The 17,314-nt window shown below is 53.2% G+C and overlaps 1 protein-coding gene across 1 annotated transcript in view; it reads left to right on the top strand.

The window, feature by feature from the left end:
• The first annotated feature begins 17,260 nt into the window (after positions 1-17,260).
• LOC112117571 (heparan sulfate glucosamine 3-O-sulfotransferase 4) overlaps positions 17,261-17,314 on the top strand; it is a 114,389-nt gene continuing 114,335 nt past the window's right edge. The window contains exon 1 of the mRNA XM_026650751.1: positions 17,261-17,283. Within this exon, the coding sequence (XP_026506536.1) occupies positions 17,261-17,283 (23 nt within the window). The remainder of the gene's footprint in view (positions 17,284-17,314) is intronic.

Below are 17,314 nucleotides of genomic sequence, written 5' to 3'. Positions count from 1 at the left end.
TGGAAGAGACCTCCGGGGCTGGGGGGAGTAGAGGCTGCACACTCCACTCAGTCATTCTCCACCTCAGAGTGTATTTGCATTTCCCAGTTAGTTTCTGAGTCTGCTCCTGACCTGGAAATAGGACGCCCAGGTAGGTGCCCAAGGGAATAAGACACCCTTGTAGAGTCTTTAGCAGGAGAAGGGGGTTGGGAATCAGCAGGAAAATCCCACTGGAGAATGAGCCTCAAAGGCCTGGTCTTACTGGGCCTCCTCATGGCAAAACTCAGTCACAAATGCGAGGCACTAGCCCGTGTGGGTAGAGCTCCGCCCCATCACTGAGGCTCCTCCCTCCCAGTCTCATCAGTAGAATCTCTAGGGAGCTAAGGTGCATGTATGTGACCAAGCTGCTATGTCCAGCTGTCCTGGGTTTTACCATTCCCAAACTAGCAGGGGGGCTGGAGAAGATTCGGAGGTTGAGTCTCACGGGGTATTTGCCCCTCCACCCAGCTTCTGGCCACACACTCCATTTGACACGCCCACCTGTCCTGGTGAATGTCTGGGACTGATGCAAAGAGCCGGCAGCGCCTGCTGGTTTGTATTCCCAGCAGTAGACAGCGTAAAGCAAGATTCACACGTCTGGCCATCTCTAGAGACCCCGAGCTTTTCACGGGCCTGGTGTTTGCCTCACAGATTGTGTTTGTATCCTGTAAGCTGCCAGAAATGACCCTGCAGAGCCAGTGTTCTGGTGTCAGGCACTGGGCAGTGGGCGAGGGACTTTCCATTGTCAGAAAAGCGCGTGTCGTGGGAATGTAGGATACAGCACTTCCCGTGGCAGGTTTCCTTCTCAACAGCTGCACACACTCACAGTCCCAAGGCCTCTCTCACAGCCTGCTGCCCTTTCAGGTCAGTTCTACGTCTCTCCCCCCCTGCCCCCCCGTCAAGCTACCCGTCTGTCCGTCCACCCTCCAGCCAGCCATGGCATTTCTAGAGTGCCAAGCGCTGCACACGTTCGGGATTTCATTCTGAAGCGCCAGTGGGGGCAGACTTGTAAAAATGTATCATTTCCTCATGGGAACATAAGAACGGCCAGACTGCGTCAGATCAATGATCCATCTAGCCCAGTGTCCTGTCTGCCGACAGCGGCCAATGCCAGGTGCCCCAAAAGAAGTGAACAGAACAGGGCAGTTATCAAGTGATCCATCCCCTGTTGTCCAGTCTCAGCATATGGCAGTCAGAGGCTTAGGGACGCTCAGAACATGGGGTTGCATCTCAGACAGATGGGCACACTGGGTCAGAGCAAAGATCCACCTAGCCAGTGGCCACTGCCAGGTGCTTCAGAGGGAATGAACACAACAGGGAGTCATTGAGTGATCCATGCCCTGTCGCCCATTCCCTGCTTCTGGCAAACAGAGGCTAGGGACACTCAGATATTCTGTGACTGATGCTCAGGTGCTGAAACACCTTGTTTTACTGCCCCCTCGTCCACCCCTCCATCTCCTACCCGGCCAGCTTGTGGCATCCTGTTCTAACCTAGACTGTAAACGCTTTGGGACGGGGACTTTTAAATACGTGCACAATGAGGGCCTGTCCCTTACTGCGGCCCTGAAATGTGGGTGTAACATACTTGATAAATTCTAGCAATGATAACAGTATGTCACTGAGCACTACCTGCTTAGCCAGATGTTCTAAATTCAAATCTGGGCTTCTCTGTCAATGTACAGAAACGCAGCCCAGGAGAATCCACCGGGTGGCCATTCTGGGTCTGCCTATACCGCATTTGGGAGCAACCCTCCCAGCCCAGGTCGACACACTCGTGCCAGCGGGCCTGTGCTAGCAGGCTACAAGTGGCTGCCTGGACACTGCTTTGGTGTCGTGGCTCGGACTCTCAAGCCCACCTCCCTCGCCCCGCTCCCAGATGCAGTGTAAACCTTCTCCCAGAGTCTTCAAAGCTGCCTGGGCTGTTTGGGATCGTAGGGTCTGGTCAGATTATATTGCTGTTGGATTTGGGATCATCACAAATCGATATCCCAGACTGCCGCCTCATATAACTGATGCTTTGCTAATTGTCATGGAGTCCTGGTGTCCTGTCATGCACTGACAGTTTTAGTCCAAGAGCTGCAGAGCAATATGCTGATGAGTAATAGCATCTTATTGGAGTGTAAAGATCTTCCTATTGCACTGATTTATCCTGCATTTAAACTATTTCAAAATTCACTTACTTGAAGTAGTACTGGAAGCAAAATACTCCCTGTAAATAGCTTGGCTTCTTCTGAACTGCTATCTCTGAATGGGAAGATGGAATAACTTGTGCTATCTATTTTCTCTTGGAGACAGCTGCGCTGTTCTACTTTGACTGTTTTTCATGAAAAAGGCCAGAGATGATTCTTTTTCCTCAAAAAAAAAAAAAGGCTTCTGGGCTGGCAAGGACTATTTGACCTTTTCATCTGAGGCCTTAGGAACTCATTGCAGCTTAAGCTGAAGTTTGCTCAAGTGGCTCATTAGCAGGTCACTTCATTTTCAATTCACTGCATGGTGGATTTTTGAATCACAAAATGCCAGTTATCAAAACCCAATTCCTTTTCATTTGCATTATGCTTCCCCCCCCCTAAATATTTGAGCTACTCTATATGAGCTGTCACTTATCACCTCACAGAAGAAAAGTAGAACCCAGCCAGGGCTGGTTACATTGTTCAGCTGTGACAGGAAGCCGAAAAGCTACAAACGTGGAAGTAGAGAAGGAGGCAGATCATGCGCAGTGCATGCGGCAGAGAACAGATACCAGCACAGCCAGTGCAATCTACAGGACTGGAGATGTGGAGAACTAGGTGGGAAATTTTTATTGAAAATGATTTTTGAAGAAAATCGTAAAACATTTCCCACTAGTTTCCCCCCTATTTCCCCACCATGTTTTGAACAGCTCTAGTCATGAGACAAGGAGCCTTTTGCCTCTAGGTCCCTGGTGTCAGGTGAGTAGAGACCAGACCTTATTACTGTAGCTTTGACAGGCTCTAGGAATTGGATTTGCACCAGCTGCGATGAAAGCAATGGTGGAACTGGATCAGACTGGCTACCTCCTTCACAGCTGTAAGGGAGAGGCCAAGGCCTGGATCCATCAGAGACTGGAATTCCCTGCCGCTGCTGGAGGTTCATCGGTGGGGGCATTCAGTGTCTTTGCTAAAGTCTGGCCTGTACTGTTCCTATTCAGGGACACCCCGAGGGCTTCAGTCTCTAGATCTTTCACCAGAACTAATGAACTTTGTGGGGACAGAGCTGCAGGATGGGTTGTGGTTAAGGCCCACAACCATGACTCAGCAGATGTGGGCTCTATCCCTGACCCTCTGTGCAAACGTGGGCAAACCACTGCCTCTCTCCATGGGGATAGTAGTCAGGTGTGAGCGCTTCGGGGCAGGGACTGGCTCTTACTATGGGTGTGCAGCACTATGGGGGCTCCGCTTTCAGTTGGGCTTGACTGGAACGCAAGTAATAATCATTTGAACGTTAACAAAATACCAAGTGAACCTTATAAAGCACAAGTACCCGGCAGAACTTGGGAACTATTTCTAAGAAAGAGAAACAGAAAGAATGTGTCATTTCTAGCAGAGGAACGATGACTCTGTGGCCATGATAACTGTCATTACAATAACTAATGACCCAGTCAGGGGGTGTATCTGGTAGGTTCTTGGGAACCTCGTTTCGTGGTCCCAGTTACATCAGGATCATTTGCATCAGGTGAGCTCAGGTATGTCAGCAGTGAGATTCTCTTTACTAGCCCAGGGACTGGGAAGAGTAAATGTGGTACCAAGCTTCAGAAAACAGTGATCCTGGTATAACCATCTGCTAAATCCAGCTTCGGTCCCTAGCCCAATATCGTAACACATTCTAAGAGGGGAAAATGCTCCCTAACTATCCACGAGAGCATAGCCAAGAGCAATAGGGGACGCGGGGGGTTGTAGGGAATAGATCTTGGCAGGAACGTTCTGGGCACCTCATCACCAGGCAGATGCTGATAAATTCGGGAGCTCAGAGAAGAGCTACAGAAATGATGAGGGGGTGGCAGGTCTGATGGATGAGCAGAGATTAAATGAGTCAAATTTGCAGCGCTTGGCTATGTGACACGTGTGTGAAGAGAGGGGAGAGGGAGGAATTACTCCGGGAGGTCCAGAGGGGTTAGCTAGGAGGATGGGTTGATGCTACGGAAGGGAACGTCTGTCGGAAGGTCTCTCTTGACGATGAGACGTGTCAGGCTGTGGGACGACCCGAGGAATCAATGTTTCGTCGGAATCATTCCAACCAGCTCCACTGGGAACGATCAACAGAGCCAGAAGCAGCGAAGAGGTGAAGCCAGACGAGGATGCCGGGGAGGCCCTGAGGTCTGGCCGGGACAGGCTGTTAGACACCCTGGCGGCAGCCGTGCCAGCAGAGTGGGACCAGGGAGGTCTGGGATGGAGCTGGAGGAGAGGGACTCGAGTAGCCCTTGTAAGCTGCTTGCTTGGTGAGTTCGGTGGTGAAGGGAGGGGGCAGTAGCTGGAGAGACAGATGGGGCCCAGGTGATTTCAGAGTCTTGGGGAGACCAGGCCGACACCTGTGTTGTGAGCAGGAGCTAGAGGAAAGTGATGAGATATTGTCCCCGAAACGTGAGGTCCACGGGAGGCAGGGTCATCATCTCGTGTGCTCTTGGTAGCACCCAGCTACCTCCAAGTGCCAGGCTGTGGGATTTATTGTGGTAACAGCAGCTGCCTGCCAGCCCCTCTCTGCTGCCAATAGCAGGCTCTGGGGGATGTGGCTTCAGGCAGCTGGCAAGTTGGCCTGTGCTCCTGGAAGCCATTTTCTCTGAAATCACCTGGTTGCTTAATTTGCTTATCCCTGACCCCACTGCACTTTCCTCACAGGCTTCAGGTGCCATGATGGGAAAAACTGGTCTCAGTGATCGAGGACAGGAGAAGAGTGACTGCTGTGTTCTGCCGCTGAGCCGGCCTCTGGCAGGAAATGGCCACATCTCATAACTCCTCTCATAACAATCCTCCTCAGCTGAGCAAAACCCAAGCCTGGCTGCTATCGCCGGTTCAGATGCCCATCACTCTCCAAAGGAGCCCGGTGGAAGCTGTCGCTGTCTGGGCAGGTTTATGAGCTGGCTATGTGGCGGATGATCACACGCGGGTTTATGATCTAGTTGGGTGACAGATGTCCATGGGAGAAAGGCGTTATGCATTTGGAAAATGAAGTTATTTGGGGCGTTTAATGGGGCGTGACGGCGTGAGTGACAGATGTCTGCATGCCGGACAGGGCTGGCTCCCCTCACTCTGTTCCAGAAGCAGTCGCTTTAGAAGAGATTCTTTCCTCAGAGAGGCAAACACTAAAATCTGCCCTTAACCATTTACCTGCCTGTTCGTCCTCGGCCATTCATGCCCCACGGGCGCCAGTGGGCTCTGGAGACGCTTAAGCCACATTAGGTGTGTTCCAGCCAGAGCTGCCTGGTGCATCTGGCTGCACAGCAGGTGTGTGCTGCCAGGATCAAGTGAGCCCTTGGCAGGAAAGCAGACGAACTCGGCCTGCAGTGAAAGGCAGCCTCCTAGCACATGCATTTTCCTTTTGGCCACCAGCGCGTGCCTCAGCGCTGTAGAGCAGGAGAGCGGTGCTGTGGGGGTAGCACACACCTTCACCACCCCCTTAGTCAGCACCCACCCCAAGAGTCACTGCAGGGCCCCCAGCTAACACGGCCTCTGAAAGCCAGGGGAACTGTGGGGCTTCAGCACCTCACAAACCAGACCCCGTGTGCCTGGCTTTGGCCAGCATACGTGTCGTGTTTGACCTATTCTGTAGAGATTAATACATGCTTATGGCTTTCAAAAGCTGTGAGAGGAGGCAGAGCTTCTTGGCTCATGGTGTCGACTTTTCTTTCTAGTGTCTAATAATTTCAAAGGTTTCTCCTGAGTCTCTGGTGGCAAACTGGGCAAGTCCTTTTGCAATATTCACTTCCCACCATCTGCAAGAACTGCAGCCCGTCAGGGTGCAGTACGCTGCTTCTCTTTCTCTGAGAACGGCGAGACAGGTGGCGAGTGGAGACTATTGTTTATTATTCAAAAACACATTCCTTTCCCCATCTCCCCCAGGTGTCTGCTTCAGCCACCTGTTGCATCTTAACCTAGCCTGGCAGCCCCCTGGGCCAGGACTGCCTTTTCTAACTCCATGTCTGTGCAGCGCCGAGCACACCGGGGCCTTGATCCTTGCCTAGGAGCGCTAGATGTTCCTGTACTGCACATAATGCAGGAGAAGGATAATTTATTCTGACGTAAATCTGGTTGGCTCTGACCACAACAAGGTAAAAGGCTGCCAACAGCAGCTGCAAAGGTCTGGACTGTCCAGGAAAGAGGAGAGAAGGAGGCTCCACAGAGGTAACCCAAGTGTTCTTTGGCGAACCGGAGGGTGGTATCTGCACTACGGATCTCAGACCCCAGTGCGGAATGAGAGAGACACAAAGAATTCCTGCTTCCTCCGCACATTCGTCAGTGGCTATCAGAGAGATGCACCCGCTGGATATGGCACTGCAGAGGCGGGACTGGCCATTTCATCTCCATGCCACCTATCCGATTGCTATGGTGACAGGATCCCGGGATGAGCACCTCAGAGAGAGGCATGTGTGCCAAGCTGCCTGAACTAGACTAGTGAGGTCAGCACCGAGACTGATTCGGTGGCATCAGCAGCCGGGGAGAGGACACAAGAGCACTCCCCTGGGACTCTGAGACACAGCGGTGCAGAAGCCCAGCACACAACAGTTAATTGACCCCAGGGAGCATTTCATTCGCTGCATTGTCTCCCTGGAGGTGGAGCTGGGCACTAATGGGCAGCAGCTGATGATGGGCATTTTCATATGCACAGACTGTGTTGGCACAACCGCCAGAATTCAGCCTTCAGGCCCAGTGCTGGCAGCAAACGCTGCAGAGGTGAACTTGTGCATCCAACCCCCTATCCCTGTGTGCCAGCCGCTGAGACTCATCCGCCCCCTTCCAACTCACGATCCACCCCCGTTATTTAGGCAGCTGGGTGACACCCCCTCCACCGTGTTGGAGTGCGCAGGGTCATTGGCCTCACCCCCCGCAGGCGAGATCCTGGCCCCCAGGGAGGGAGCCTGCTGGGCTTACTTGGATGAATGCTTCTCCGCATTTCTCCCCCTGGACCCAGCCGTCACTCTGAGGAATGAGTCACTCCGATCCTGCAGCATGGGCCTCGCTGCAGTGACTGCTGCGCTACGCTGTGGATGCACCAGCACCCGAATGCAAGGCCCAGCCCCAGAGCTGCAGGTGGCGCGTCCAGCAGGTGCATTATTCCAGGAAGGCACTTTCCGCTCCACCTGCTGCTGAACACCGCAGGGTCACTCTAGCTGTGCACGGGGCTGCCCGGAGCCAAGATAGGGCCCAGTGCTCAGAACGGGCAGGGGCAGAGATGAGCTGCTGGGAGCCAGGTCATAGCACAGTGAGCAGAAGGGGCAGGAACTCGCAGGGGCAGTGGGAGGTTATGGGGGCTAGACCGGAGAATGGGGTTCAGATGGGGAAGAGGCCACGTGGGCAGGGCACACAAGGGCCAAGTCTCCACTCTGGGCTCAAGTGGGGAAGAAGCTGTTGGGGCAGGGCCCTGTGTGGGGCTCAGAGGGGTGGGGAATGGGCTCTCCCAGCACTCCTGCAAAGCTGCAGCTTGGAATATGGAAACAGAGGTGGAATTCGAGTAGTTCAATCAGGAAAAGGAGCAGGGTCTTCACTCTTAGGCACCATCTACCCTGGGCAATTAACCCTTTCCTGGGGCAGCAGATGAACCCCCTGGCCCAGGACTGAAAGTGCTGGTGGGACAAAGCCATTTCCAGCACCATTCAGGAGGTAGGTGTGGGGATCGGGGCCCATCTACACTAGCAGTGATCTCACTCTCAGCCCGGGGTGGGCTGCCCAGGGCAAACCTGGCATTGGTACAGGTCAGAGCTCTTTCCGTTTACAGCCTGTCCTGAAGAAATAACTCGCCCTTGGTAAGTGACATTCACAGCGTGGAGCACTGGGCAGTGCCCACTCCCTGGGCCCCCAGGGAGCTGCTGGGACAAGCAGGGAGATCTTGCCCTGCAAGGCCGCAGAATGGCTCTTGGCTGACAGCCTGCAGGCTGCCCGTGTTGCCCACACCCCTGTGTGTATTTGTACACAATAGGATGGAGCTGCAGCCTGTGCGGCATCAGAGAGCTGCTCCCTGGCCCTGGGTGAGGGCATGCTGCACACACCTCCCCACGGCTGGGTGCAGAACTGGTGCTGTCCCTTCTCCCTGGAGGTGGCCCGGTGGCTAGAGGCGACTGAGTGAAAACATCTCAGCCTGGCAGGAGCACAAGGGGCTGAGAGTGATTTTCTTTCAGGTGGATTTAGTGTTGGTGGAGGGTGCTCAGCAGACAGGATGGGCTGAGCTGGGCAGATCTCCCTGGGCAAGACGTCTCCATCCCGTGGGTCATGCAAGCATTGACCTGTTCTCACAAAGGGCTAGATGCTGCCAGTCACTGGGACTGCGATTTCTGTGATCTGGGCCCTTGTCCAGAGGGAGCTGGACTCAAAGCACAACCCCCTAATCCCACTCACCCTGAGCTACTGTCCTAAAGGTAAGAGGCTGCCTGTCCCATTCCCCGGCTGTATGCTGGGTAATCCCGGACACTCGGTGTGATGTCATGCCAGCTCAGACTGACATCACCCTGACAAAGCAGCCTTGTCCGTGATACAGCAGCTGCATGAGCAACGGTTTGTCAGGAGCTGGGATCAGGAACGTTGCCAGGTCCCAGCAACCATCCTAGCCTTTAAGTTGGGAGGCAGCATGCTTCATTGTACAGGGCATGGGGCTGGAAGCCAGGAGACCAGGGCTTCAGCTTCTCCACAGAACCCTGTGTGCCCTTGGTCAAGTCACTTAGCCTCTCTGTGCCTCAGTTCCCATGTGTACAATAGCCCTGCCTTGCCTCACGGGAGCGTGAGAGTGCTCAGATCCTGAGGTAATGTGGGCCAGAGACGTACCTAACAGTTTCCTGGCTCTGCAACTAACTCACTGGGTGCCTTTGGGCAAGGCTTGTCTTCTCTCTGGGCCTCAGTTTCCCCCTCTAGGGATGATGACATTTAGCCCCCTTGAGAGCTAAGCGTTGTTACTGTTGTATTCACACACACAATGGAGACACCCGGTTTGCTTCTGCGCTCAGTGTAATCTGCTGCCTGCTACGCCATGTCAACCTGCCCTGCAATCAGCCAGAGGCTTTTCTTCCTTTGGCTTGCAAGCACTTGGTTAGATTATCTCCTGACAACGTGCAGATAATGCCACTCACCCACACACCACCGTACGTCGCTACGTGACGGATTGGAAAAGCTCCCACGGACACCCTTTCTGAAGGAGCAGCTAGGGCTGCACACGCGTTTAACAGGGAGATGGAGGGCAGGAGGGGGCCGGTCACTCTGGCCTCGCCTGATGGGAGTGGGCCTCTGAAATAGAGCCACAGACTAGACTCCTTCTGTGCAGTGCCCCTGACACTTCAGAAAACGGAAACCTCCTCTCAGCCCGGAGACGAATGCAGGCACGTCACGGCCGTAGGACAGAATGCAGGAAGGGCAGGAAAGCGTCTGCTCCTGCATTCCCGGTCCACTGTCTGGGGCCGGGGAGAGCAGAGCGGTTAGCAGGCCCACAGAGGGTGGAAGGGACAATGAAGACCACCAAGACCCAGCGGAGGCTCAGAATAATCCTGCTGATCTGCTGCTGGGGAGGTGGGCGCTGTGCAGGCAAGGCTGTGGGGCACTACGGCCCTGCTGTCCGAGCAGCTGGATTGAAGGGGGGCGGTGACCCCTGAGGTGTCTACAGCAGCCCCAAAGAGGAGATCCGGGGATTAAGTGTGCCATTTTACGCTGCTTTCCTGGGAGGATGGAGCAGTGCACTGGGTGTCTCCCTCAGCTCCATCCTCTCCCCACCCAAGCAGGCCAAGCCGCCCAGCGTCACGTATGCGGGGCTCCTGGTGTGCAGGAGTTTAGAGGAGCCCACGGGAGGGTGTGAGGAGGTAGCTGAGCTCAGCCCTTCTGCCCCTGAGGAGTGCTGGGCCATGCCCCCGGGGTTCTGCTCTTTCTCTGCCCCTCCGTTTGGAAGCAGAAGGCCCAGGCTGGCCCAGGCAAATGCACAGATTCTCCATGGTGGGTTTAGACACCAAAGAAGCCTCAGTTCAGAGCCAGCTCAGGTCGAGGCCTCCGGGGCAGACTCTTGGCCTCAGTGCAGGCAAGGATGGCGGCTCCATTTGACGACGCCCCGGGAAGTTGCTGGGCTGCTCTCAGTGGTGGCTGGGTCCCTTTCCCTAGCCCCAGGCATGTGGCCACTTCCCTGAATGGCTCCCCAAGATCCTAGCAGTGGCTAACTCTTCCTGGGCTGCTAAACAACTCACACTGCAGAGCCCTGGCCTCCCCCGCTCTGCTCCAGACCTGAGCCGTGCTGGTGCACATGCAAGGACGGGCCCAGGGGTGGGTGACAGCGCCTCCCCGTCATCCTCCGAAAAGGCTCTGCGACCGCCCAGGGATGGAAATCAAGTTCCAAGCCTCAGCCGCTTTATGGTCCTTTCCTCAAGGATGGATTATTATCCACCAAACCATCTCAACAAAAACCAGATCCACAGAGAAACACTGGGTGCACACATTACCTCCCTCCCTCCCTCCCCCCCTCTCTCTCTCTCTCTAGATAGATAGCCAGCCAGCCAGCAAACTGCCCCTTCCTCAATTCCCCCTTGACCGCTTCCGCTTCCTTTTATACTCTGCCCTGAGCAGCCATGTGACCAGCCAGGACCTGTTAACCCTTTACAGGCTGTAGTACCTTTGCCTTGCTGCAGTTACCTTAGCTAGCAAAATCAGCCAATTCCACATTAGATACTTAAAGCCATTTCAAAGCACCTTCACCAGCTAGCTAGTCAAAAAGCATAAGAGGAAAAGAAAAGTGGGTCATTACTGAGGCCACAAACTCAGCAGAATTCAAAAAAAGATAAATATTGTTAGGGCAGGCCTCACCAGGTGGCACTGCCACATATAGTTTTCCAAGTTCTTTTTTCTCAGCATGTGAGCAAATGTTCAGTCTTGGGGAGACATGCTGTTAGTTTTCTTTATGTAAGGTTTAGTGCAGCTTTGGAAAGAGAGAGCTGTGTGAGTAGCAGGAAAGTTTCTGTCTTGGACTTTAATTAGAGTTAATTCTTGAGGCAGAGTTGATGCTGGGCTGAATTTGTTGGAGAAGGGATTGTCCTGTGTAATGTTTGACCACCTCCGCTCCAGGACTGGGGACATATGTGTAAATGAAACTCGTTACACCCAGCATATACCCAGACACCACGTCACTGATTTCTCCTCCACTGGGAAGCAGTCCTGGATATCTGCTCCCATTGGGCAGAGCGATGAAACTGGTGACAGAACAGCACTGTGGGAAGAAGGGGGAACAATATGGATAAAGAGAACAGCCATGATTACATTAGAGAGGCTGCAGTTGAATCAGCAATAGAAATCTGCCCGCTCCAGGGCTTGAGCCAATGACTAGCAGCTTGAGGTTTTCAAGAATCTTCCCTTGTGGACAAGTTATTCCATAACTGATCTCTCTGGGTGTCGTGCATCCTCCACCAGCACAGGCTGCGATCAGAGACAGGACAGCAAGGTGAGTCAGGATCACCCAAGGAGCTGGTTGCCATGAAGAGCTCTGGTTTCATAGGTGAATGCATCTCACAGAACGGTGGGTTCTGGGGACTGCTGGAGATGAGATGGAGAAGTCATCGCACGTTCCTAGTGTTCTCATTGGCCTGTACCAGCAAACAGCCTGAGGACTCAAACAAATCCCAGTGTCTTGTGAGTGTTCTCGGCAGGGATGGGGGGGAGGCAGTCACCTTGTCACCATGGAAACACAGGTTAAGGGCCCTGCTCCTGGCCCAGTCCACAGCAGAAAGAGCATGGACAAATTCCACAGGTCCCTATTAGCCCATATCCGGCCACTGCAAACGGGAGCTTTGGGTGAAAGTGGGTGGCAAGAAAGGCCCGGCCCTCCCTCGGTGCAGTCACACGGGTTCTACAGGGCTCCATGGAAAGGTGAAAGGTCATTTATCTTGATGTGTGAACTTCGTGCTGGTGAGAGGTGCTGCCTGGACATCGCTGGAGGCTGAAGTTGTCTATGTACCCACAGAAGGAGTGCAGAGGCCATGCCAACTTCCGCCTCGCGGCCCACTGGCCAGCAATGTGCATCAACAAGAGAGTGAAGGGGCTACTTTAGGATTGAAGTTTCCTTTCCATTTCTGCTCATCATCCCTTAGCCTGTCTGCTGGGATTTTTACCAGCACAGAGATCTACCGGTGCCAATGGCAGCGGACTTTTAGGTGGCATGGATTCCTGAGACCTTAACATTTCACACAGACTGCTGACAAAAGTCCTCATGATACACTCCGATCCTGAACTCAGAGCTGTTTCCCCCACATCAAAAACTCCTTGTGACTGCAGAATCCATCACAGAGCATTCTGCGGGTGGCTATGCAGCTTTTGCCAGGTTTTAAATGGTTCCTTCATTTGTAGTTTACTACCTAATCAGCCTGTATTTACAATCTCATTCTCTCATTCAAGTGGCTAGGACACAACATGGAATAATTCTTACCTCTTAGAGGTGTTTCATTGTTTCTGATTAAAAATAAATAATGAAACTGAAGTAGGAGAGGAAGGTTGTGTAGGGAGGTTTCTGGAAATATAGGTACAGGACTATATGATTATATCTACAATGTTGTAACAGTCAGGAGAAGAAGATCACTTCCATGCCTTCTGTTTGGAAACTTGCTTCCAGGTACCAGTAGCAATGAGGTAATACAAGCTTCTGACACACGTAGATTCACCGATTTTAATCAGGCCAGAAGGGACCATTGTGATCGTTTAGCCTGACCTCCTGACCCTGTACAACACAGGCCAGAGAATTTGACCCAGCGATTCCTGCCTCAAGCCCCATCGTGTGGGTGAGTTAGAGCAGATCGTTTAGAAAGCTATCCGGTTCTGATTTAAAGACTTCATGCGATGGAGAGCCAGTCACAACCCTGGATAGGTTGTTCCAGTGATCACTAGCCCCGCACCCCACCCACAAAATGTCCACCTTGTTTCTAGCCTGAATTTGTCTAACTTCAGCATCCAGCCATTGGATCCCATTAGAGCCCTCTGCTGTCAGAGATCTTCTCCCCAGGTAGGCACTTGCAGACCATGATCACATAACATCTGACCCTTCTCTTGGGTAAACACAAACAATTCCTTTGTTTGGATAGGGGCCAAACTCTGCCCTCCCCCCATGAGCGGGATGCTGAGCCTGCTCAAGTGACAACAGCAGAACGGAGCCCCCTGGGCGGCCTGGAGAGAAGGACATCGCCAGTGGGACGGAGGGAAGCGGCTGGTACCACAGCAATGGACCACGTCTGGATTTCCCGCTCTCTAGCTCTCCTCTAGGGGCCGACCCAGCTCCCGTGAAAGCCATTGAAATGACTCTCGTGACGCCAGGGAGACTTGGCGCAGGCCCGAGGGCCTCGTACAACAAAGGGTCCCTGTAACAGGGGCTGCCGCCAGCGGAGCCCCCCCTCATGGCCAGGGTGCCTCTACTGTTCCCTTCGCTAGCCTCTTTCAGTCACGGCCCTGCGCAGGGACTGGGGTTTTATCACTTTAACACAATTCTCAAACAAACACAGAAACAACCTTCCAGCCAGGCTCGAGCTGGCACAGCTCTCCTCCCTGGGGACCTGCCCCTTCTCAGGCACCCCTGCAGGAGCCCTCCTTCCCTGCAGCTTCATCCACCATTCCCCCATGGCAGGAGCCCCAGCCCTGCCACTTCCTGCTGCTGCTTTACCCTGGGATCACCCTATTCAACCCAGGGGAGGCTCATCCTGAAATCAGGGCTGGCTTATCCCCAGGCTCTGCAGCCCATGGGCAGTGCCCAAATGTCTACAGCCACCCATTGCCACAGGATGCCTTCCGCCCAGCAGGCATCACAAAGGAGCCGACATTTATATGGAGGTGAGAGAATCCAGTTATATCACATAGGATGGAAAAAATTAGAAGTGTCATAAACCTTCAAGCCTCAGGGCAACCACTAAACAATGGGGGCTTGAAAGAAACCCCCTCTATGGGAGGGATATACCATAATTGTCCATTGCGGGGTTTTTGCACCTTCCCCTAAAACAGCCGGTCTTGGCCCCTGCCAGACAGAGGAGCCTGAGCTAGATGGATCATGGGTCTGATCTGTCCAGGTAATTCCTGTGCACCCGCTGGACTCTGAACTGGACACTTCCCGAATACTTGGGAGTGACTTTCGGGGCTAATTAATGTGCCTGGAAATGTGCAGGTGTGCAATGGAAATGTAGGAGCCCTCGGTAGCAGAAACTGTGAAATAAAGTGTCACACTCCATCAGTTCCTATCACATCCACGCACAGAACACTACCAGACACTTGGATCACACTCACATCTGTTCAGGCATGTGTTTGACACCCATACAAGAAAAATACAAAACGTTGCTTCCTTTATGAGGAATAAAATACTCAGCTCTGAGCCTGGGTACCAGCCGTTTCAGGAAACCCCCTCGAGTTACAGGGCTTTACAGTCTGGTTGTAAAATTTTCCTCTGGGCTAGAAGTTGGAGCCCGAGAGGAGATTCTCTTTGCTGGATGTAGGGTACGCGTGCACATCCTGTTGGGTGCATGAGCAGCAAGCAGAGCACATGGCGAGGAGCCCCTCGAATCTCAGACAGGAGCGTTCTGGTAAACGCCGTGCTGTAAATGGGTGCCCTGTTTTACAATAAAGAACTGAAGTTTTTCTGGCCCCTCCTGTTTATCCTGGAGCTTCAAAATCACTTCCACCTCCTCTAGGGTAAATCCTCATTTCACAGGTGAAAATGGCTGCCGCAGAGTAACTGCATTTGGCCAACACGGCCTTGGAGATTTTTCACACGTGGCATCAGTGCAGAGATGCATAATCTGCTGGGTCAGTGGTTCAGTCAGGATGCTGGCAGATTCAGTCCGTCACTAGGTTATTGACTCCAATAGATGCCCAGTGGTTTCTCCAAGTTTAAATCAAAGAAAAACGAGTGCGGAAGCAGCTCCGAGAAGCTCCGAGGATATCCAAGCATTGATCTAAGAGGAGATATCCCCATATTAATGTTGGAGACCAACTCCCGAGAATGCCAGCCCGCGTCCAGTTCAGTATGGAGGATAACAAGACAACACTGTGCGCCCTGCACACCCAGGAGTCGGCAGCTCTGATGCATTCACACCATGCTCATAGCTTCCAAGTGGGGAGTGAGGGGAAAGGGCTGGAACCAGCAGGCTGGACTCTCCCAAGGCCTGATCAATCAGTGCCAGTTCTCTCTGGAAAGAGCAGTTGCACTATTGATTTGCTTATGTTCATATTGCAGCAACTACACGGGATTTAGGTTAAGAACGGTTAGAGTCGCTAAAGCCATTCCTAAACCAGAACAGCAGATTAAAACCGCTCTGCTCAGAACTTCTGGGAAGGGTGGAGCTGTATCTAGCCCTTACAGTTCACACTTCCATCTACGATGGGCTGCACTGCAGCCCCCCCGGAGCTTTCAGGATCTTTGACTTTGGGTTTGAATCCTGGTCTCACCTTGCTTGTCCTCACTTCTGAATCAGATGCCCCTCGCCCCCGAAGCAATGCCTCCTGGAATGCACCTGGTCACGGCAGAGATAGAAGGACAGTGTGGTCCCTAGGCTAGGAGTCATCCAGCCCAACCTCGCTGGCTTCCCAAGCTCTATGTTGCGCTGCCAATGGCCACGCTCGGCTCTGGCAAGTGTTTCACGGACCCTGCATGTGCTCAGCCGAGTATTTGCTCCAGTACTGAGGCACAAGGCTGTGAGGGAAGGGAGATGAGGCTTTACTTCTGTCAGCCCAGGTTAGCCCTGTAATATTAACATAACTGTAACGCAGTTGAAGAGGAATCCACTAGTTACAGGAAATGATTTACAGGACACAAGACTGCCTTTCAGAGGCCTCAAGTGTACCATAAAAATATATTATAAAGGAGTAATCTTTATCTGAACTGAGGCTGCACGGAGAGAACACATGTCCAGCTGAGAGCAGCATTGAGCTTTTGTTCACTCTGGGAAAAGTCAATGCTCTTCATCTGATTTGATTAATTTTTTTCTTGGCACCGGGCATCTAGTTAATATTTGTGCTCAACAATGGAGTTTTTTTCCTCCAAAGGTTGCTCTTGTCCTGGGCTCAGACAAAGGCAGAGATGCCAATAGTATCTCCCCAGACAAACTGCCCTGCTGGGATTGTGTGTTAACAGCAAGATGTGGAGAAGTCAGACTCCAGTCCCCGCTGTCCCGCCCCACGCTGTGAAAGATTGGCCTATCTCTGGGCAGAAGGTGCCAGGGGAACTAAGCCCACCTGCCCCCCAGCCAGGCTGATGCTGAAGCCCATTTGCAGGAGCCTGCATGATAGGCTGTGGAGCAGCTCCATACCCACGGGAGTCTGAGCAGGAAGGGGCGACTGTCTTCAGGTGTATTTTCTTCTCCCCCTGGGTGAAGCTGAGGTTCCCGGGGTTCATAGTATTCAACGCTGAAAACGTGGGCATTGTGGTTGTGCCCAGAAATGTGTGTACCTCAATGAGCACCCCCAAAATCAGTGTGGACTCTCCAGGGCTCACACACGAGCCAGGCGTAGCATGCAGCTGTAGCTAAGCGTGCAGGGGGGTTTCTGTCCCTAACTCAGGGGTGTGCACTTAGGCACACGCATCTTCAAAATCTGGGCCCTAATGTTCACTTTCAGATCCCCACTGAGTCAAGTCAGCAGGGAGGAAGGAGAGTCCAGAGATTAGGGCACTAGGGGTCAGTTCCCTGCTCCATCAGATATCACTAGTCTCTCTGGCTCCGTATACACAGCAACTAGACACCCACGGCTGGGGCTCGCAGGGCTCGGGCTGGGGGGCTGTTTCACTGCTATGTAGACTTCTGGGCTCAGGCTGGAGCTCGGGCACCAGGACCCTGCAGGATGGGAGGACCCATCTGTACACCCAGGGAATAGCCCTGCCCTGCCCTGCCTCCCAGGGGGCTGTAGGGATAAATACACCACAGACTGCGAGGCGCTCTGCTCCTACAGGATAAGTACCTAAAAGATACCAACAGACTCCAGGGCAAGGTGGAGAATGTAACAAACTCACGTCCACACACCCCAGGAGCGGCTCAGCTAAGCACACCTCTGCGGCCCTCCCCTCGCCCCGAACGTCAGCTCAGGGAGGTTACTGGATGGGGCTCTCGGAGGAGACCAGGTACCTCTTGTTGACATCCCGAAGGACAGGA

The sequence above is a fragment of the Terrapene carolina genome, unplaced genomic scaffold (assembly GCF_002925995.2).
Source record: "Terrapene carolina triunguis isolate 2854851 unplaced genomic scaffold, T_m_triunguis-2.0 Scaffold93, whole genome shotgun sequence".
Taxonomy (NCBI): Eukaryota; Metazoa; Chordata; order Testudines; family Emydidae; genus Terrapene; species Terrapene triunguis.
This window is presented reverse-complemented; position numbering and strand designations above follow the sequence as displayed.